This window comes from Salvelinus fontinalis, chromosome 29 (assembly GCF_029448725.1).
Source record: "Salvelinus fontinalis isolate EN_2023a chromosome 29, ASM2944872v1, whole genome shotgun sequence".
In the NCBI taxonomy this organism is placed as follows: Eukaryota; Metazoa; Chordata; class Actinopteri; order Salmoniformes; family Salmonidae; genus Salvelinus; species Salvelinus fontinalis.
In genome coordinates, this window is record NC_074693.1 from 19,652,911 (window position 1) to 19,676,059 (window position 23,149).

At 46.7% G+C, this 23,149-nt stretch overlaps 1 protein-coding gene across 4 annotated transcripts in view; it reads left to right on the forward strand.

Annotated features, from left to right (window-relative positions):
* The window catches only part of sorbs2b (sorbin and SH3 domain containing 2b), a 105,818-nt gene that overhangs the window by 76,400 nt on the left and 6,269 nt on the right, over positions 1-23,149 (forward strand). For all 4 annotated transcript variants that reach the window (XM_055888524.1, XM_055888525.1, XM_055888523.1 and 1 more), the window contains 7 exons: positions 4,690-4,775; positions 4,882-4,922; positions 5,021-5,135; positions 5,373-5,501; positions 5,708-5,923; positions 18,361-19,395; positions 19,662-19,850. In XM_055888524.1, coding sequence (XP_055744499.1) covers positions 4,690-4,775; positions 4,882-4,922; positions 5,021-5,135; positions 5,373-5,501; positions 5,708-5,923; positions 18,361-19,395; positions 19,662-19,850 — 1,811 coding nt within the window. The remainder of the gene's footprint in view (positions 1-4,689; positions 4,776-4,881; positions 4,923-5,020; positions 5,136-5,372; positions 5,502-5,707; positions 5,924-18,360; positions 19,396-19,661; positions 19,851-23,149) is intronic.

Consider the following 23,149-nt stretch of genomic DNA (forward strand, 5'->3'; position numbering starts at 1 on the left):
CTGTTGTATTGATCAGGTCACCCCCCCCCCCCCCCCCCTAACCCTGTTGTATTGATCAGGCCACCCCCCCTAACCCTGTTGTATTGATCAGGTCACCCCCCACCCCCCTAACCCTGATGTATTGATCAGGTCACCCCTCCTAACTCTGTTGTATTGATCAAGTCACCCCCCTTATTGATCAGGTCACCCCCTATCTCTGTTGTATTCATCAAGTCACCCCCCATAACTCTGTTGTATTGATCAAGTCACCCCCCCTAACTCTGTTGTATTGATCAAGTCACCCCCCCCTAACTCTGTTATATTCATCAAGTCACCCCCCCTAACTCTGTTATATTCATCAAGTCACCCCCCCTAACTCTGTTATATTCATCAAGTCACCCCCCCTAACTCTGTGTATTCATCAAGTCACCCCCCCTAACTCTGTTATATTCATCAAGTCACCCCCCCTAACTCTGTGTATTCATCAAGTCACCCCCCCTAACTCTGTTGTATTCATCAAGTCACCCCCCCTAACTCTGTTGTATTCATCAAGTCACCCCCCCCTAACTCTGTTGTATTCATCAAGTCACCCCCCTAACTCTGTTGTATTCATCAAGTCACCCCCCTAACTTTGTTGTATTCATCAAGTCACCCCCCTAACTCTGTTATAATCATCAAGTCACCCCCTCTAACTCTGTTGTATTCATCAAGTCACCCACCCTAACTCTGTTGTATTCATCAAGTCACCCCCCTAACTCTGTTGTATTCATCAAGTCACCCCCCCTAACTTTGTTGTATTCATCAAGTCACCCCCCCCCTAATTCTGTTGTATTCATCAAGTCACCCCCCCTAACTCTGTTGTATTCATCAAGTCACCCCCCCTAACTTTGTTATATTGATCAAGTCAACCCCCCCCTAACTCTGTTGTATTCATAAAGTCACCCCCCTAACTCTGTTGTATTCATAAAGTCACCCCCCCTAACTCTGTTGTATTCATAAAGTCAACCCCCTAACTCTGTTGTATTCATCAAGTCACCCCCCCTAACTCCATTGTATTCATCAAGTTACCCCCCCTAACTCTGTTGTATTCATCAAGTCACCCCCCCTAACTCCATTGTATTCATCAAGTTACCCCCCCTAACTCTGTTGTATTCATCAAGTCACCCCCCCTAACTCTGTTGTATTCATAAAGTCACCCCCCCTAACTCTGTTGTATTCATCAAGTCACCCCCCCTAACTCCATTGTATTCATCAAGTTACCCCCCCTAACTCTGTTATATTCATCAAGTCTCCCCCCATAACTCCATTGTATTCATCAAGTTACCCCCCCTAACTCTGTTATATTCATCAAGTCTCCCCCCATAACTCTGTTATATTCATCAAGTCACCCCCCCTAACTCTGTTGTATTCATCAAGTCACCCCCCCTAACTCTGTTGTATTCATAAAGTAACCCCCCTAACTCTGTTGTATTCATCAAGTCACCCCCCCTAACTCTGTTGTATTCATCAAGTCACCCCCCCTAACTCTGTTGTATTCATCAAGTCACCCCCCTAACTCTGTTGTATTCATCAAGTCACCCCCCCTAACTCTGTTGTATTCATCAAGTCACCCCCCCTAACTCTGTTCTATTCTTCAAGTCACCCCCCCCTAACTCTGTTGTATTCATCAAGTCACCCCCCCTAACTCTGTTGTATTCATCAAGTCACCCCCCCTAACTCTGTTGTATTCATCAAGTCACCCCCCCTAAGTCTGTTGTATTCATCAAGTCACCCCCCCCCCTAACCCTGTTATATTCATCAAGTCACCCCCCCTAACTCTGTTGTATTCATCAAGTCACCCCCCCTAAGTCTGTTGTATTCATCAAGTCACACCCCCTAAGTCTGTTGTATTCATCAAGTCACCCCCCCTAACTCTGTTGTATTCATCAAGTCACCCCCCCTAACTCTGTTGTATTCATCAAGTCACCCCCCCTAACTCTGTTATATTCATCAAGTCACCCCCCCTAACTCTGTTGTATTCATCAGGCCACCCCCCCTAACTCTGTTGTATTCATCAAGTCACCCCCCCCTAACTCTGTTATATTCATCAAGTCACCCCCCCTAACTCTGTTGTATTCATCAAGTCACCCCCCCTAACTCTGTTGTATTCATCAAGTCACCCCCCCTAACTCTGTTGTATTCATCAAGTCACCCTCCCTAACCCTGTTGTATTCATCAAGTCACCCCCCTAACTCTGTTATATTCATCAAGTCACCCCCCTAACCCTGTTTTATTCATCAAGTCACCCCCCTAACCCTGTTGTATTCATCAAGTCACCCCCCTAACCCTGTTGTATTCATCAAGTCACCCCCCTAACTCTGTTGTATTCATCAAGTCACCCCCCCCCCTAACTCTGTTGTATTCATCAAGTCACCCCCCCCTAACTCTGTTGTATTCATCAAGTCACCCCCCTAACCCTGTTGTATTCATCAAGTCACCCCCCCTAACTCTGTTGTATTCATCAAGTCACCCCCCCTAACTCTGTTGTATTCATCAAGTCACCCCCCCTAACTCTGTTGTATTCATAAAGTCACCCCCCCCTAACCCTGTTATATTCATCAAGTCACCCCCCCTAACTCTGTTGTATTCATCAAGTCACCCCCCCCTAACTCTGTTGTATTCATAAAGTCACCCCCCCTAAGTCTGTTGTATTCATCAAGTCACCCCCCCTAACCCTGTTGTATTCATCAAGTCACCCCCCCTAACTCAGTTATAATCATCAAGTCACCCCCCCTAACTCTGTTATAATCATCAAGTCACCCCCCCTAACTCTGTTGTATTCATTCTTGCAGGTTATTCATATTTTCTCATATGATGTTGGTTATTTTTCTCCCCAACATGAGTCTATTTTTATATTTATTTGTATGTATTTGTGTTATGATTGGAAGTTAGCCTCTTCACTCCGTGAGACGTGTTCACATTGGTCTGGTCTCCCATCGCTGAGGGCGACACCCCCATACACCAAAAACATATTTACCAGCCCTCTGGTTGACCTATTTCTGATAAACCTTTCCCGTCACCGAAGGCTAATCTCGAATCTGGAATGCCTTACCAGTCGGTACAGGCGTTACAATGTGTGAAAAGAAATGTTTATAAGGCATTCGTGTGCTTGAGTCTTTGTCCACAGCTCAGTCAACATGAAGCTCACCACAGGACCTGTGTCTCCCCGCTACTCTATAGAGATGCAGCCGTGTGTGTGTGTCTTGTCTAAAAGCTTCTGTTAATAGACATAGCAGGGGGCATATGACTGGAGAGCAGCTGAGGTTGGCAGTCTAAAAAGAGTTCTGTGGGATGTTGGAATGGGGAGAGACAGATACTCCTCTCCTATAAATGTGTTTTTCCTCAGATGAGAAATGGGTATGTCAATCTGTGTCTGCTTCATAGCAAGTAGTAGGATTATTTATGTCTGTATCCTGTCTGTGGTCTTGGCACAGCACATAGTGTATATTTTCCTACTAGTGGGAGAAATATCTAGTAGCTGTTGGGCTGATGATTGAAACTCCAGTTGCAGGACTATTGACCAGAGTATGCAGGCCCCCTTTTACTTCACATACTATCCCAAGCAAAGAGAGGTTTTCTGGCAGCAGTCCCCACTAAGACCACATCAGCACCCAGTGCTGACCTGCAGTATAAATACTAGTGGCTGGCAGGTGGCCTAGCAGTTAAGAGATTTGGGCCAGTAACTGAAAGGTTGCTGGTTCGAATCCCTGAGCCGAATAGGTGAAAAATCTGTTGATGTGCCCTTGAGCAAGGCACCTAATCCCAATTGCTCCTTTGGACTGAGTGTACAAAACAGGAACACCTTCCTAATGTTGAGTTGCACCTCCCCCTTTTGCCCTCAGAACAGCCTCAATTTGTCGGGGCATGGACTCTACAAGGTGTCGAAAGCGTTCCACGGGGATGCTGGCCCATGTTGACTTCAATGTTTCCCACAGTTGTGTCAAGTTGGCTGAATGTCCTTTGGGAGGTTGACCATTCTTGATACACACGGGACTGTTGAGCGTGAAAAACCCAGCAACGTTGCAGTTCTTGACACAAACCGGTCCGCCTGGCACCTACTACCATACCCCATTCAAAGGCACTTAAATATTTTGTCTTGCCCGTTCACCCTCTGAATGGCACACATACACAATCATAGCTTTCACCTGGATTCACCTGGTCAGTCTATGTCATGGAAAGAGCATGTGTTCCTAATGGTTTGTCACTCGGTGTAAGTCGCTCTGGATAAGAGCATCTACTAAATCACTAAAATGTCAATTTCCATCCAGGGTGTTTGTTTCTGCTGGATATAAATGTTGTTGTTTGGAGTCATTGAGACAGACAGGCTCGCTACGGAAAATATAACTGGATACAGTTGTATGGCACCCTATTTCATACATATGGTCTACGTGCCTTAAAGCGAGCTGTAGGGAATCCAGGACAGTACAGGGCTCTATACCTTTCTAAAGTGGGGAGTGGTGAAGTTGAGTCTGTTTCCCATACCATACACTAAGTTAGATAAGTGTTTAGATTTGTTCTGTAGTTTTATTTTGATTCATCACATTATTTAGCTAAAAGACCTCTTTTTGTTCCTCTCATACCTTTGCCATCGACTCCTCCCTTGCATGTTAAGTGTCTGTAGGGACTGTTCCTCTCTGTTCCTCACGGTGGCCTTCTCTCCCTCTCTCACAGACCAGGAACCCGCCAGGGGCCACTCTTACGCTGATGGGGGCCGCCACACCCCCCAGATCAGGATGCCAACCCCTGAAGTCAGAGAGGTAAACAATTATATTTGGCCTCCGATTTACATTTGACACTTGTACTGAACACTGATAGAGGGATGCCATGATTGATTGTTTCTTTCCACGCCCTCAACGGAAACAGCCAGCCAGAGCTGTATATGACTTCAAGGCACAGACAGTGAAGTAAGTACAGATCAAACCCAACGTTTGCTAGTATTTCAGATGAAGACAACAATGACACATCCCTCAGCCATGACGCTAATGGTCCATGTGTTGTGCAGGGAGCTGACATTCAGGAAGGGGGAGACGGTGTACATCATCAGGCAGATTGACAACAACTGGTATGAAGGAGAGCACCGTGGACTGTTGGGGATCTTCCCCATCTCCTATGTGGAGGTTAGTGTCTGCTCTCTAATCTCCTCTTTCATCTCTCTTCTCTATCATCTCTCCTCCATTCCTCTCATTCTCATTCTCGCATCTCTCCTCTCATCTCTCCTCTCTCCTCTCCTCTTTTTCTCTCTCCTCTTCTGGCTGTCTCAATGTGGGTTTTCAATGCACAGTATTGAATAATTTTAGTTCATATTTGTCCCCTATCCTGAACCCACAGCCTATCTCTCTCTCTTTATTCTTTAGAAAATCCCTGTCTCTAAGAGGCAGCAGCCAGCCAGACCTCCCCCGCCAGCCCAGGTCAGAGAGATTGGTGAAGCAGTGGCTCGCTACAACTTTAATGCTGACACCAACGTGGAGCTCTCACTGAGAAAGGCAAGAGCCTCTCCGCTGTCACCTCATAACTTTGACTCTCAAATAGTCTGACTGTATATAGTTCTCATCCCCTCAGTGTCTACAATTAAACTGACTTTTACCTGTGTGTGTGTGTGTGTGTGTGTGTGTGTGTGTGTGTGTGTGTGTGTGTGTGTGTGTGTGTGTGTGTGTGTGTGTGTGTGTGTGTGTGTGTGTGTGTCTGACAGGGTGAGAGGGTGATTCTGCTGAGCCAGGTGGACCAGAACTGGTATGAAGGGAAGATCCCAGGGAGCAACAAGCAGGGCATCTTCCCTGTGTCCTACGTAGATGTAGTGGTCAAGAAGTCCCCCACTGCCAAGAACCCCGCCCACCACTACCTAGAACCCTCTTCTTTACCCCAGCGCCTATCCGCTGACAGGATTCACCCTGTGGGTTCGGCCAAGGTACGATGACCCCACCGGACACCACATAACCTGACCCAAATGGCACCCTATTCTGTATATAGTGCACTACTTTTGACCAGAGCGCTATAGGCCGTGGTCCAAAGTAGTGCACCGTATAGGGAATGAGGTGCCATTTAGAAGGCACACTTGGCAATTACAATTGACTGTCAGACTACCGGTCTATATGGCTCGTGAATATACTGCATGTGTCTTTTAGTAAGTTATCGGTTTTGAAGAGAGGCGTACTGTAGCAGAGTACTTTGTCTCAGTTAGAACATTCTAGAACTAAGGGTGGTCTTCTCAGCTGTCTTGTTATGCATATGTTAGCATTAGGGAGCTGTTGTCCTAGCGTGACAATAGGACACGCTTCTAACACCAGCCACCAATCCATCAGGTTTCTAACACCAGCCACCAATCCATCAGGTTTCTAACACCAGCCACCAATCCATCAGGTTTCTTCCACCAGTCACCAATCCATCAGGTTTCTTCCACCAGTCACCAATCTATCAATCAGGTTTCTTCCACCAGCCACCATTCCATCAATCAGGTTTCTTACACCTGCCACCAATCCATCAGGTTTCTTACACCTGCCACCAATCCATCAGGTTTCTTACACCAGCCACCAATCCATCAATCAGGTTTCTTACACCAGCCACCAATTCATCAGGTTTCTCACACCAGCCACCAATTCATCAGGTTTCTCACACCAGCCACCAATCCATCAGGTTTTTTACACCAGCCACCAATCCATCTTGTTTCTTACACCAGTCACCAATCCATCAGGTTTCTTACACCAGTCACCAATCCATCAGGTTTCTTACACCAGTCACCAATCCATCAGGTTTCTTACACCAGTCACCAATCCATCAGGTTTTTTACACCAGTCACCAATTCATCAGGTTTCTTACACCAGCCACCAATCCATCAATCAGGTTTCTTACACCAGCCACCAATTCATCAGGTTTCTCACACCAGTCACCAATCCATCAGGTTTCTCACACCAGCCACCAATCCATCAGGTTTTTTACACCAGCCACCAATCCATCAGGTTTTTTACACCAGCCACCAATCCATCAGGTTTCTTACACCAGCCACCAATCCATCAGGTTTCTTACACCAGCCACCAATCCATCAGGTTTCTTACACCAGCCACCAATCCATCAGGTTTCTTACACCAGCCACCAATCCATCAGGTTTCTCACACCAGCCACCAATCCATCAGGTTTTTTACACCAGCCACCAATCCATCAGGTTTCTTACACCAGTCACCAATCCATCAGGTTTCTTACACCAGCCACCAATCCATCAGGTTTCTTACACCAGCCACCAATCCATCAGGTTTCTCACACCAGCCACCAATCCATCAGGTTTTTTACACCAGCCACCAATCCATCAGGTTTCTTACACCTGCCACCAATCCATCAGGTTTCTTACACCTGCCACCAATCCATCAGGTTTCTCACACCTGCCACCAATTCATCAGGTTTCTCACACCTGCCACCAATTCATCAGGTTTCTCACACCAGCCACCAATTCATCAGGTTTCTTACACCTGCCACCAATCCATCAATCAGGTTTCTTACACCAGCCACCAATCCATCAGGTTTCTTACACCAGTCACCAATCCATCAGGTTTCTTACACCAGTCACCAATCCATCAGGTTTCTTACACCAGCCACCAATCCATCAGGTTTCTCACACCAGCCACCAATCCATCAGGTTTTTTACACCAGCCACCAATTCATCAGGTTTCTCACACCAGCCACCAATTCATCAGGTTTCTCACACCAGCCACCAATCCATCAGGTTTTTTACACCAGCCACCAATCCATCTTGTTTCTTACACCAGTCACCAATCCATCAGGTTTCTTACACCAGTCACCAATCCATCAGGTTTCTTACACCAGTCACCAATCCATCAGGTTTTTTACACCAGTCACCAATCCATCAGGTTTTTACACCTGCCACCAATCCATCAATCAGGTTTCTTACACCAGCCACCAATCCATCAGGTTTTTTACACCAGCCACCAATCCATCAGGTTTCTTACACCTGCCACCAATCCATCAGGTTTCTCACACCAGCCACCAATCCATCAGGTTTCTCACACCAGCCACCAATCCATCAGGTTTCTTACACCAGCCACCAATTCATCAGGTTTCTCACACCAGCCACCAATTCATCAGGTTTCTTACACCTGCCACCAATCCATCAATCAGGTTTCTTACACCAGTCACCAATCCATCAGGTTTCTCACACCAGCCAGCAATCCATCAGGTTTTTTACACCAGCCACCAATCCATCAGGTTTCTTACACCAGCCACCAATCCATCAGGTTTCTTACACCAGCCACCAATCCATCAGGTTTCTTACACCAGCCACCAATCCATCAGGTTTCTCACACCAGCCACCAATCCATCAGGTTTCTCACACCAGCCACCAATACATCAGGTTTCTTACACCAGCCACCAATCCATCAGGTTTCTAACACCAGCCACCAATCCATCAGGTTTCTTACACCAGCCACCAATTCATCGGGTTTCTTACACCAGCCACCAATCCATCGGGTTTCTTACACCAGCCACCAATCCATCGGGTTTCTTACACCAGCCACCAATCAATCAGGTTTCTTACACCAGCCACCAATCCATCAGGTTTCTTACACCAGCCACCAATCCATCAGGTTTCTTACACCAGCCACCAATCCATCAGGTTTCTTACACCAGCCACCAATCCATCAGGTTTCTTACACCAGCCACCAATCCATCAGGTTTCTTACACCAGCCACCAATCCATCAGGTTTCTTACACCTGCCACCAATCCATCAGGTTTCTTACACCAGCCACCAATCCATCAGGTTTCTTATACCTGCCACCAATCCATCAGGTTTCTTACACCTGCCACCAATCCATCAGGTTTCTTACACCTGCCACCAATCCATCAGGTTTCTTACACCTGCCACCAATCCATCAGGTTTCTTACACCTGCCACCAATCCATCAGGTTTTTTACACCAGCCACCAATCCATCAGGTTTCTTACACCTGCCACCAATCCATCAATCAGGTTTCTTACACCAGCCACCAATTCATCAGGTTTCTCACACCAGCCACCAATTCATCAGGTTTCTTACACCTGCCACCAATCCATCAATCAGGTTTCTTACACCAGTCACCAATCCATCAGGTTTCTCACACCAGCCAGCAATCCATCAGGTTTTTTACACCAGCCACCAATCCATCAGGTTTCTTACACCAGCCACCAATCCATCAGGTTTTTTACACCAGCCACCAATCCATCAGGTTTCTTACACCAGCCACCAATCCATCAGGTTTCTCACACCAGCCACCAATCCATCAGGTTTTTTACACCAGCCACCAATCCATCAGGTTTCTTACACCAGCCACCAATCCATCAGGTTTTTTACACCAGCCACCAATCCATCAGGTTTCTCACACCAGCCACCAATCCATCAGGTTTTTTACACCAGCCACCAATCCATCAGGTTTCTTACACCAGCCACCAATCCATCAGGTGTTTTACACCAGCCAGCAATCCATCAGGTTTGTTACGCCAGCCACCAATCCATCAGGTTTCTTACACCAGCCACCAATCCATCAGGTTTCTCACACCAGCCACCAATCCATCAGGTTTCTCACACCAGCCACCAATACATCAGGTTTCTTACACCAGCCACCAATCCATCAGGTTTCTAACACCAGCCACCAATCCATCAGGTTTCTTACACCAGCCACCAATTCATCGGGTTTCTTACACCAGCCACCAATCCATCGGGTTTCTTACACCAGCCACCAATCCATCGGGTTTCTTACACCAGCCACCAATCAATCAGGTTTCTTACACCAGCCACCAATCCATCAGGTTTCTTACACCAGCCACCAATCCATCAGGTTTCTTACACCAGCCACCAATCCATCAGGTTTCTTACACCAGCCACCAATCCATCAGGTTTCTTACACCAGCCACCAATCCATCAGGTTTCTTACACCTGCCACCAATCCATCAGGTTTCTTACACCTGCCACCAATCCATCAGGTTTCTTACACCAGCCACCAATCCATCAGGTTTCTTACACCAGCCACCAATCCATCAGGTTTCTTACACCAGCCACCAATCCATCAGGTTTCTTACACCAGCCACCAATCCATCAGGTTTCTTACACCAGCCACCAATCCATCAGGTTTCTTATACCTGCCACCAATCCATCAGGTTTCTTACACCAGCCACCAATCCATCAGGTTTCTTACACCTGCCACCAATCCATCAGGTTTCTTACACCAGCCACCAATCCATCAGGTTTCTTACACCAGCCAACAAACCATCAGGTTTCTTACACCTGCCACCAATCCATCAGGTTTCTTACACCAGCCACCAATCCATCAGGTTTCTTACACCAGCCACCAATCCATCAGGTTTTTTACACCAGCCACCAATCCATCAGGTTTCTTACACCAGCCACCAATCCATCAGGTTTCTTACACCTGCCACCAATCCATCAGGTTTCATTATTTTTTTTATTTTTTTTTTTTACCCCATTTTCTCCCCAATTTTCGTGGTATCCAATCGCTAGTAATTACTACCTTGTCTCATCGCTACAACTCCCGTACGGGATCGGGAGAGACGAAGGTCGAAAGCCATGCGTCCTCCGAAGCACAACCCAACCAGCCGTACTGCTTCTTAACACAGCGCGCCTCCAACCCGGAAGCCAGCCGCACCAATGTGTCGGAGGAAACACCGTGTACCTGGCCCCCTTGGTTGGCGCGCACTGCGCCCGGCCCGCCACAGGAGTCGCTGGAGCGCGATGAGACAAGGATATCCCTACCGGCCAAACCCTCCCTACCCCGGACGACGCTATGCCAATTGTGCGTCGCCCCACGGACTTCCCGGTCGCGGCCGGCTGCGACAGAGCCTGGGCGCGAACCCAGAGACTCTGGTGGCGCAGTTAGCACTGCGATGCAGTGCCCTAGACCACTGCGCCACCCGGGAGGCCCTCCATCAGGTTTCTTACACCAGCCACCAATCCATCAATCAATCAATCAAGTTTATTTTATATAGCCCTTCGTACATCAGCTAATATCTCGAAGTGCTGTACAGAGACCCAGCCTAAAACCCCAAACAGCTAGAATGCAGGTGTAGAAGCACGGTGGCTAGGAAAAACTCCCTAGAAAGGCCAAAACCTAGGAAGAAACCTAGAGAGGAACCAGGCTATGAGGGGTGGCCAGTCCTCTTCTGGCTGTGCCGGGTGGAGATTATAACAGAACTATGCCAAGATGTTCAAAAATGTTCATAAGTGACAAGCATGGTCAAATAATAATCATGAATAATATTCAGTTGGCTTTTCATAGCCGATCATTAAGAGTTGAAAAACAACAGGTCTGGGACAGGTGGCGGTTCCATAACTGCAGGCAGAACAGCTGAAACCGGAACAGCAGCAAGGCCAGGCGGACTGGGGACAGCAAGGAGCCACCACGCCCGGCAGTCCCGACGTATGGTCCCAGGGCTCAGGTCCTCCGAGAGAAAGAAAGAGAGAAGGAGAAAATTAGAGAGAGCCAAGATTTTCAAAATGTTCATAAATGACAAGCATGGTCAAATAATAATCAGGAATAAATCTGTTGGCTTTTCATAGCCGATCATTAAGAGTTGAAAACAGCAGGTCTGGGACAGGTAGGGGTTCCGTAACCGCAGGCAGAACCGTTGAAACTGGAATAACAGCAAGGCCAGGCGGACTGGGGGCAGCAGGGAGTCGTCATGCCCGGTAGTCCTGACATATGGTCCTAGGGCTCAGGTTCTCAGAGAGAGAAAGAAAGAGAGAACGAGAGAATTAGAGAAAGCATACTTAAATTCACACAGGACACTGGATAAGACAGGAGAAGTACTCCAGGTATAACCAACTGACCCTAGCCCCCCGACACAAACTACTGCAGCATAAATACTGGAGGCTGAGACAGGAGCGGTCAGGAAACACTGTGGCCCCATCCGAAGATACCCCCGGACAGGGCCAAATAGGAAGGATATAACCCCACCCACTTTGCCAAAGCACAGCCCCCGCACCACTGGAGGGATATCTTCAACCACCAACTTATAATCCTGAGACAAGGCCGAGTATAGCCAACAAAGATCTCCACCACAGCACAAACCAAGGGGGGGGCGCCAACCCAGACAGGAAGATCACGTCAGTAACTCAACCCACTCAAGTGACGCACCCCTCCCAGGGACGGCATGAAAGAGCACCAGTAAGCCAGTGACTCAGCCCCTGTAACAGGGTTAGAGGCAGAGAATCCCAGTGGAGAGAGGGGAACCGGCCAGGCAGAGACAGCAAGGGCGGTTCGTTGCTCCAGAGCCTTTCCGTTCACCTTCACACTCCTGGGCCAGACTACACTCAATCATATGACCTACTGAAGAGATAAGTTTTCAGTAAAGACTTAAAGGTTGAGACCGAGTCTGCGTCTCTCACATGGGTATGCAGACTGTTCCATAAAAATGGAGATCTATAGGAGAAAGCCCTGCCTCCCGCTGTTTGCTTAGAAATTCTAGGGACAATTAGGAGGCCTGCGTCTTGTGACCGTAGCGTACGTATTGGTATGTACGGCAGGACCAACTCGGAAAGATAGGTAGGAGCAAGCCCATGTAACGCTTTATAGGTTAACAGTAAAACCTTGAAATCAGCCCTTGCCTTAACAGGAAGCCAGTGTAGGGAAGCTAGCACTGGAGTAATATGATCAAATTTCTTGGTTCTAGTCAGGATTCTAGCAGCCGTATTTAGCACTAACTGAAGTTTATTTAGTGCTTTATCCGGGTAGCCGGAAAGTAGAGCATTGCAGTAGTCTAACCTAGAAGTAACAAATGCATGGATTAATTTTTCTGCATCATTTTTGGACAGAAAATTTCTGATTTTTGCAATGTTACGTAGATGGAAAAAAGCTGTCCTTGAAACAGTCTTGATATGTTCGTCAAAAGAGAGATCAGGGTCAAGAGTAACGCCGAGGTCCTTCACAGTTTTATTTGAGACGACTTTACAACCATCAAGATGAATTGTCAGATTTAACAGAAGATCTCTTTGTTTCTTGGGACCTAGAACAAGCATCTCTGTTTTGTCCGAGTTTAAAAGTAGAACGTTTTCAGCCATCCACTTCCTTATGTCTGAAACACAGGCTTCTAGCGAGGGCAATTTTGGGGCTTCACCATGTTTCATTGAAATGTACAGCTGTGTGTCATCCGCATAGCAGTGAAAGTTAACATTATGTTTTCGAATAACATCCCCAAGAGGTAAAATATATAGTGAAAACAATAGTGGTCCTAAAACGGAACCTTGAGGAACACCGAAATGTACAGTTGATTTGTCAGAGGACAAACCATTCACAGAGACAAACTGATATCTTTCCGACAGGTAAGATCTAAACCAGGCCAGAACTTGTCCGTGTAGACCAATTTGGGTTTCCAGTCTCTCCAAAAGAATGTGGTGATCGATGGTGTCAAAGGCAGCACTAAGGTCTAGTAGCACGAGGACAGATGCAGAGCCTCGGTCTGACGCCATTAAAAGGTCATTTACCACCTTCACAAGTGCAGTCTCAGTGCTATGATGGGGTCTAAAACCAGACTGAAGCATTTCGTATACATTGTTTGTCTTCAGAAAGGCAGTGAGTTGCTGCGCAACAGCTTTTTCTAAAACTTTTGAGAGGAATGGAAGATTCGATATAGGCCGATAGTTTTTTAGATTTTCCGGGTCAAGGTTTGGCTTTTTCAAGAGAGGCTTTATCACTGCCACTTTTAGTGAGTTTGGTATACATCCGGTGGATAGAGAGCTGTTTATTATGTTCAACATAGGAGGGCCAAGCACAGGAAGCAGCTCTTTCAGCAGTTTAGTAGGAATAGGATCCAGTATGCAGCTTGAAGGTTTAGAGGCCATGATTATTTTCATCATTGTGTCAAGAGATATAGTACTAAAACACTTAAGTGTCTCTCCCGATCCCAGGCCTTGGCAAAGCTGTGCAGATCCAGGACAGCTAAGCCCTGGAGGAATACGCAGATTCAAAGAGGAGTCCGTAATTTGCTTTCTAATGGTCATGATCTTTTCCTCAAAGAAGTTAGTGAATTTATTACTGCTGAAGTGAAAGCCATCCTCTCTTGGGGAATGCTGCTTTTTAGTTAGCTTTGCAACAGTATCAAAAAGAAATTTTGGATTGTTCTTATTTTCCTCGATTAAGTTGGAAAAGTAGGATGATCGAGTAGCAGTGAGGGCTCTTCGGTACTGCACGGTACTGTCTTTCCAAGCTAGTCGGAAGACTTCCAGTTTGGTGTGGCGCCATTTCCGTTCCAATTTCCTGGAAGCTTGCTTCAAAGCTCGGGTATTTTCTGTATACCAGGGAGCTAGTTTCTTATGACAAATGTTTTTCGTTTTTAGGGGTGCAACTGCATCTAGGGTATTGCGCAAGGTTAAATTGAGTTCCTCAGTTAAGTGGTTAACTGATTTTTGTCCTCCGACGTCCTTGGGTAGGCAGAAGGAGTCTGGAAGGGCATCAAGGAATTTTTGTGTTGTCTGAGAATTTATAGCACGACTTTTGATGCTCCTTGGTTGGGGTCTGAGCAGATTATTTGTTGCGATTGCAAACGTAATAAAATGGTGGTCCGATAGTCCAGGATTATGTGGGAAAACATTAAGATCTACAACATTTATTCCATGGGACAAAACTAGGTCCAGAGTATGACTGTGGCAGTGAGTAGGTCCAGAGACATGTTGGACAAAACCCACTGAGTCGATGATGGCTCCGAAAGACTTTTGGAGTGGGTCTGTGGACTTCTCCATATGAATATTAAAATCACCAAAAATTAGAATATGATCTGCTATGACTACAAGGTCTGATAGGAATTCAGGGAACTCAGAGAGGAACGCTGTATATGGCCCAGGAGGCCTGTAAACAGTAGCTATAAAAAGTGATTGAGTAGGCTGCATAGATTTCATGACTAGAAGCTCAAAAGACGAAAAACGTCTTTTTTTTTTTGGTAAATTGAAATTTGCTATCATAAATGTTAGCAACACCTGCGCCTTTGCGGGATGCACGGGGGATATGGTCACTAGTGTAACCAGGAGGTGAGGCCTCATTTAACACAGTAAATTCATCAGGCTTAAGCCATGTTTCAGTCAGGCCAATCACATCCTGATTATGATCAGTGATTAGTTCATTGACTATGACTGCCATCAGGTTTCTTACACCAGCCACCAATCCATCAGGTTTCCTACACCTGCCACCAATCCATCAGGTTTTTTACACCAGCCACCAATCCATCAGGTTTCTTACACCAGCCACCAATCCATCAGTTTTCTTACACCAGCCACCAATCCATCAGGTTTCTTACACCAGCCACCAATCCATCAGGTTTCTTACACCTGCCACCAATCCATCAGGTTTCTTACACCAGCCACCAATCCACCAGGTTTCTTACACCTGCCACCAATCCATCAGGTTTCTTACACCAGCCACCAATCCATCAGGTTTCTTACACCTGCCACCAATCCATCAGGTTTCTTACACCTGCCACCAATCCATCAGGTTTCTTACACCTGCCACCAATCCATCAGGTTTCTTACACCTGCCACCAATCCATCAGGTTTCTTACACCTGCCACCAATCCATCAGGTTTCTTACACCAGCCACCAATCCATCAGGTTTTTTACACCAGCCACCAATCCATCAGGTTTCTTACACCTGCCACCAATCCATCAGGTTTCTTACACCAGCCACCAATCCATCAGGTTTCTTACACCAGCCACCAATCCATCAGGTTTCTTACACCTGCCACCAATCCATCAGGTTTTTTACACCAGCCACCAATCCATCAGGTTTCTTACACCAGCCACCAATCCATCAGGTTTCTTACACCTGCCACCAATCCATCAGGTTTCTTACACCAGCCACCAATCCATCAGGTTTCTTACACCAGCCACCAATCCATCAGGTTTCTTACACCTGCCACCAATCCATCAGGTTTTTTACACCAGCCACCAATCCATCAGGTTTCTTACACCTGCCACCAATCCATCAGGTTTTTTACACCTGCCACCAATCGGTATAGTTTAGTCTAACTCAATCCTTGATAAACCCACACTGTACACACAGAGTGTCTATAACTAAAGGGCCATAGGTTGAGCGGAAGAGATTTGTGATGCCGACACAATGACATTCATTGTAGAAGCCTTGTTTTCCATTAGCCTGTTTAATAGAGACCTCTATGGGTGGGAGAGCTACCAGCTGCTGCTTCTCCAGTAAGACGTGCCAGGCCCAGTTCACATTTCACACTTCATCCACAGACTTGGCAGCAACAGGGCAGGCTGCATTAGATCCTTGGGAAGTCCCAACCACATTGAAGTTGATATTTTAAAATGGTTAAGGTGAGGATTAAGGTTATGGTTAGGTAAGGGTTATGGTTAAGGTTAAGGTAAGGATTAGGGTAAGGGTAGGATTTAAAGTTAGGGTTCAGGGTGAGGACCAGGGTGGGAAATTAACGCCAGCCACCAGCCAAATGCTGGTAGATTTTGGCATTGGCTGGTAGAATGTCTAGTTTACCAGCCACATTGGCGGGTGGTCACAGAGCATTTGGCTGGTAGAATGTCTAGTTTACCAGCCACATTGGCGGGTGGTCACAGAGCATTTGGCTGGTAGAATGTCTATGTTTACCAGCCACAATGGCGGGTGGTCCCAGAGCATTTGGCTGGTAGAATGTCTAGTTTACCAGCCACATTGGCGGGTGGTCACAGAGCATTTGGCTGGTAGAATGTCTAGTTTACCAGCCACATTGGCGGGTGGTCACAGAGCATTTGGCTGGTAGAATGTCTAGTTTACCAGCCACATTGGCGGGTGGTCACAGAGCATTTGGCTGGTAGAATGTCTATGTTTACCAGCCACATTGGCGGGTGGTCACAGAGCATTTGGCTGGTAGAATGTCTAGTTTACCAGCCACATTGGCGGGTGGTCACAGAGCATTTGGCTGGTAAAATGTCTAGTTTACCAGCCACATTGGCGGGTGGTCACAGAGCATTTGGCTGGTAGAATGTCTAGTTTACCAGCCACATTGGTGGGTGGTCACAGAGCATTTGGCTGGTAGAATGTCTAGTTTACCAGCCACATTGGCGGGTGGTCACAGAGCATTTGGCTGGAAGAATGTCTATGTTTACCAGCCACATTGGCGGGTGGTCACAGAGCATTTGGCTGGTAGAATGTCTAGTTTACCAGCCACATTGGCGGGTGGTCACAGAGCATTTGGCTGGTAGAATGTCTAGTTTACCAGCCACATTGGCGGGTGGTCACAGAGCATTTGACTGGTAGAATGTCTAGTTTACCAGCCACATTGGCGGGTGGTCACAGAGCATTTGGCTGGTAGAATGTCTATGTATACCAGCCACGTTGACGGGTGGTCACAGAGCATTTGGCTGGTAGAATGTCTAGTTTACCAGCCACATTGGCGGGTGGTCACAGAGCATTTGGCTGGTAGAATGTCTAGTTTACCAGCCACATTGGCGGGTGGTCACAGAGCATTTGGCGGGTAGAATATCTATGTATACCAGCCACATTGGCGGGTGGTCACAGAGCATTTGGCTGGTAGAATGTCTAGTTTACCAGCCACATTGGCGGGTGGTCACAGAGCATTTGGCTGGTAGAATGTCTAGTTTACCAGCCACGTTGGCGGGTGGTCACAGAGCATTTGGCTGGTAGAATGTCAAGTTTACCAGCCACATTGGCGGGTGGTCACAGATTATTTGGCTGGTAGAATGTCAAGTTTACCAGCCACATTGGCGGGTGGTCACAGAGCATTTGGCTGGTAGAATGTCAAGTTTACCAGCCACAATGGCGGGTGGTCACAGAGCATTTGGCTGGTAGAATGTCAAGTTTACCAGCCACAATGGCGGGTGGTCACAGAGCATTTGGCTGGTAGAATGTCAAGTTTACCAGCCACGTTGGCGGATGGTCACAGAGCATTTGGCTGGTAGAATGTCAAGTTTACCAGCCACATTGGCGGGTGGTCACAGAGCATTTGGGAGCATTTTCTTCCTCCAATCCAAAGACCACATGTAAAAAAAACGTCTCAACGCTACAGTGGTGAAAGCGGAGTTGGATACAGGATTTTCTGGGATTGATCTTCATTATTTATTTTGGGTTAAATTTGGGCATCGACTAGCCGCTGCTGGTAAGGACGTCCCAAGGATCTCGGATACAACTAACCCCCAGGTAAAGCCTCTGAATCTTTAGCACCAGTCTCTTTTCTGTGTCAGTGACCTCAAATAATCTGACTGGAGCAGAGTCAACATTGGTAAATAGATTTCAGAAACAACAACAGTCTCTGTCCTATGCATTCTGACCTGGCCATTCCCCTCACTTATGTTCTGCCGTATGTTTCTGTACTCTCTCTCTCTTTCTCTCCCAAGTCATCATCCACGCGCCCTCGCTTCAGTCCACCATCGCCTTCCCTCTCCTTCAGGACACCCCGCTCCTCCCTGTTCCCATCCCCCTCCCCAAGTACCCAGAGGGCCCACCTGCAGGCTGTCACCAATGATTGGATAAACCTGACCCTGGGCCTATCCCCTTCCTGCACCCCGGCCCCCACTCCTCCCCCGTACCCTAACAGCAGTCTGCTGGCCGACCTGGAGGCCCTCAGCACCCTGGTGTCCCCCTCCCCCTATCCAGCCCCCAGCCATTGCCTGGTTTCCCCCTTCCCAGCCCCCACCTTGGGAACCGTAACCTCAACACCACGCAGCCTCACCCCTTCCCTCAGAGAGGGACACTTTATCCCCATCACCTCCCCCAAGGCTCCCATCTTCCCCTGCTCCCCAGAACCCAGACCCTCCCCACTATCCTCCCTCCCCACCTCTGGCGGCACCTCTTTCACCTCATCACCCATCTCTCCCATGTTTGGGAGCCCCAAGTATGGCAGCGTGGTCGACTTGTCTCGGATTCAGAACAACACTAGCATCAAGCCCATTATAGACTCACAACAGGAGAAACCGTTCGACCCCTTCTCAGACACAGTGGCCCTGTCGCCCACCTCACCAAAGGCCTGCAGTCCCATCGATCTGGTGGTGTACGAGCCCAGCGACTGCCCCTCTCACAGTGACCACCCATCTCAAAGCTACCCCCTGTCTCACACCGACCCCCCATCTCAACTCGAGAACATAGTAGAGCTAAATCAGTTTATCTCAAAAGAGATGAATCAGTTCATGGAGGACTCCACTAAAGACCAGGTAGTGGACCAGGAACAGGAAGATGACCTTTGTGAGGAGCTGGTGTCCATCATTCAGGGGGGCGACCTATCCAAAGGGGAAGAGTTTTACAGACAAGCATCAGACGTGACAGAGGAGCTTCCCAAGCTCTTCATAGAGGAGGAGCCTACTGAGAGCAGGAAGATGACCCCACCTTATAATACCTTTACCCCTGTGTGTAGAGATGGGGCAGAACAGGACAAGGTAGAGTCCTCCCTGGTGTGATCTGTGTGTCCTAACCTGACACTGCTGTGCAAACATTTTTGCTTCCACTAACCCTACATGAACTTTTTTTAAATTTGAGGCAACTTTTTTCCAACTGATTTTTTTTCTGAGAGAAACGGATTCTTGTTATGTCTGGTTAGCCAGATAGTTATTTCTGGTTTGTTTGCCACTCTAAAGAGATAACTCAGATGGGGCTGTGTGTGTAGCCCATAACACACTCTTCCTTTTGGTCTCTCTGTCACCAGGGTTCCTCTGTACGCCTCACCTCCCCTCCCTCCCAGCAGTTCACCATCCCCACTCTCTCCACCTCACCCAAACTTTTGTCTCCCCTCATCTCCCCCTGCACCACCCCTCCACTTCCAGGGGTGCTACACTCTCCTCCTCCCTACAACAAACAGTACCCCCGCCTGGAGCCTAGGTCCTCCAAGGTCAAGGTAAAGACCAGGTGCCTGTGTGACGTCATGACAACTAACTCCTCCCCTTCCCCTAATTCTCCTCTCTAACATTGACATACTGTAACGTCCTCGCTAAGTTACTGACTACTCCTTTAACCCTTACTTCACTCTATTCACTGTGGTACTGATACTGTCATTAGTTTCTAGTTCTGTTTACTTCACACTGTCATCTTTGGTCAGTACTGCTATTGGTTGGTTCATAGATACAGTACTATGTTACAATACTACTGTAACATGCTTAGTCTAGATAAATGAATCACTGTATGTTAGGTAACAGATCTTTAAACAGTTGCAGTTCTATTAAATGGTTGATAACTAAGTAACATGGCTGCCAGATAGTCCTTGTATACTTGGAATTTTTTTTTTCACTCTGTTATTTACCCTTGTCTCCAGGGTCAGTATCCACAAAGCGACTCAGAGTCGTGCTGACCTAGGATCTGTCCATATAATCGTATTCATTATGATCTTAAAGGCAAACCTGATCCTAGATCAGCACTCTTACTCTGAGACCCTTTGTCGATACGGGCCCAGGTCTCATGCCAGTCTCCTCCTAGCATAGATATTACTCTTACTGTCATTAAAGGTAGACTCAGCGATATGAAGTAGATACGTAAAGTAACCAGCATAGTGGGTCAATTTCCGCAACAACTACGAGCGTTTGGTCCCGTACCTATCACACTCTAACAGCGTGAAGCGAACATGTGCACATGCGCAGATACTGTGTTTGACTTTGTGAGAGCGAAGTCTTGCATCTCGCTCATCTCAATATCTGCAGTGCTGCTCTTGGTAACGTCATTTCTCTAGCTTTAGAAGCTTTCCTTTCTCAACCCTGGCTAGGGTTGCACATTTTGGGGAATATTCAGAGGTGGAAACTTTCCGTAGGAATTAACGGGAATATATGGGAATTAACGGGAATATATTGGAATTTATGGAAATGTATGCAAATTAATATTAATACCATTTAAATGTAGATGTTTTTTCCATTGGAAATATTTACCATATCATATGGAGACAGAAACATAAACCTTTTACCTTGTCATAAGTAGACATAATTGCAAATGATTAAATCCTTCCAATATACATTTTTTTAAACTATTTAGTTACGAATTGAACTTTAATTAAATGTGTTGACTCTTCACATGGGATGATTTCACTGAACAACAAAATAAAGAGAATATTGAATGATCCCCAATGATCCATCGCATCTCCCAAAAACGTTTTAAACAGACATCTGTAAAATGATAGTCTAGAAACTACAGCTTTGGTTGTCTTCCTCTCAGGCTTCCATGTCTTCTCCCTGGATCTCCTCAATGTCCACCTCTTGAACATCAGACTCTGAGGCCTTAGCTTCACTGTCACTTTCCAACCTTGTTGAGGATGGCTCATTGTCAGGCTCAAAAAGCCTAAAATTTGCCCTGATGGCCACCAACCTTTCAACCCTTGTATTGGTCAGCCTGTTGCGTGCTTTGGTGTGTGTGTTCCCAAACAAGGACCAGTTACGCTCTGAGGCGGCTGATATTGGTGGGATTTGGAGGATGATAGAGGCAACAGAAGAAAGAGCCTCAGATCCACAAAGTCCCTTCCACCAGGTGGCTGATGAGATATGTTGGCACGACTGCCATATTGCATCTCCATCCCAAAGCCCTTGCTTAGAAGTGTACTTTGCCAGACTGCCAATAACCTTGCCCTCATCCAGGGCAAGGTGGCGAGACACGGTAGTGATGACACCATAGGCCTTGTGGATCTCTGCACCAGACAGGAAGCTCTTGCCAGCATACTTTGGGTCCAACATGTATGCTGCGGCGTGTATGGGTTTCAGGCAGAAGTTTTCACGCTTTTTGATGTATTTCAGAACTGCAGTTTCCTCTGCTTGGAGCAACAATGAAGTGGGCAGAGCAGATTTCTTCTCTTACATCTGCAAGCAAAGTCTGAACATCAGACAGGATGGCATTGTCTCCCTCAATCCGTGCAATGACTACTGCTATAGGTTTCAGGAGTTTCAGGCTGCTTACCACTCTATCCCAAAATACATAATCCAGGAGGATCCTCTTGATGGGGCTTTCCATATCGGCAGACTGTGATATGGCCATTTCTTGGAGATACTCATTCCCCTCCAGGAGACTGTCAAACATGACAACACCACCCCAACGGGTGTTGCTGGGCAGCTTCAAAGTGGTGATCTTATTCTTCTCACTTTGTTTGGTGAGGTAGATTTCTGCTATATGTGAAGGGCCATTTCTGATGGCCCTTCACATACCTAATAATTTCCTTGGCTCTCTTGTAGAGTGTATCCATTGTATTCACTGCCATGATATCCTTGAGGAGCAGATTCAATGCATGAGCAGCACAGCCAATGGGTGTGATGTGAGGGTAAGACTCCTCCACTTTAGACCAAGCAGCCTTCATGTTCGCAGCATTGTCTGTCACCAGTGCAAATACCTTCTGTGGTCCAAGGTCATTGATGACTGCCTTCAGCTCATCTGCAATGTAGAGACCAGTGTGTCTGTTGTCCCTTCTGTCTGCACTCTTGTAGAATACTGGTTGAGGGGTGGAGATGACATAGTTAATTATTCCTTGCCCACGAACATTCAACCACCCATCAGAAATTATTGCAATACAGTCTGCTTTCTCTAGGATTTGCTTGACCTTCACTTGAACTCTGTTGTACTCTGCATACAGCAAATGAGTAGATAAAGCATGTCTGGTTGGAGGAGTGTATGCTGGGCGAAGAACATTCAGAAATCTCTTCCAATACACATTGCCTGTGAGCATCAGAGGTGAACCAGTTGCATACACAGCTCAAGGAAGACATTCATCAGCATTTCTCTGACTACGTTCCTCCATTGAGTCAAAAAAACTTCTGATTCCAGGAGGACCATGAGCTGTTTCTATCGATAAGGTGTCTGATTCATAATTTTCACCTCGATAGAAGTAGAGGGACTTTTGTCAGAGGTTACTTGTTGTGAGCGCTAAGGGAACTTTATGCACTTGGCCAGATGATTCTGCATCTTTGTTGCATTCTTCACATATGATTTGGCACAGTATTTGCAAATGTACACAGCTTTTCCTTCTACATTAAATGCAGTGAAATGTCTCCACACATCAGATAGTACCCGTGGCATTTTCCTGTAAAGATTAGAAAAAAATGAGTAAAAAAACAACAAATACAATTCCATGTACAGATAAATAGTTAAGCAATTAGATTAAACAACTCGTTTGTAAGGTAAATGTTTTAAAATTAAACATGTATGGAAACAGGTGAATTAACACTCCTCAGT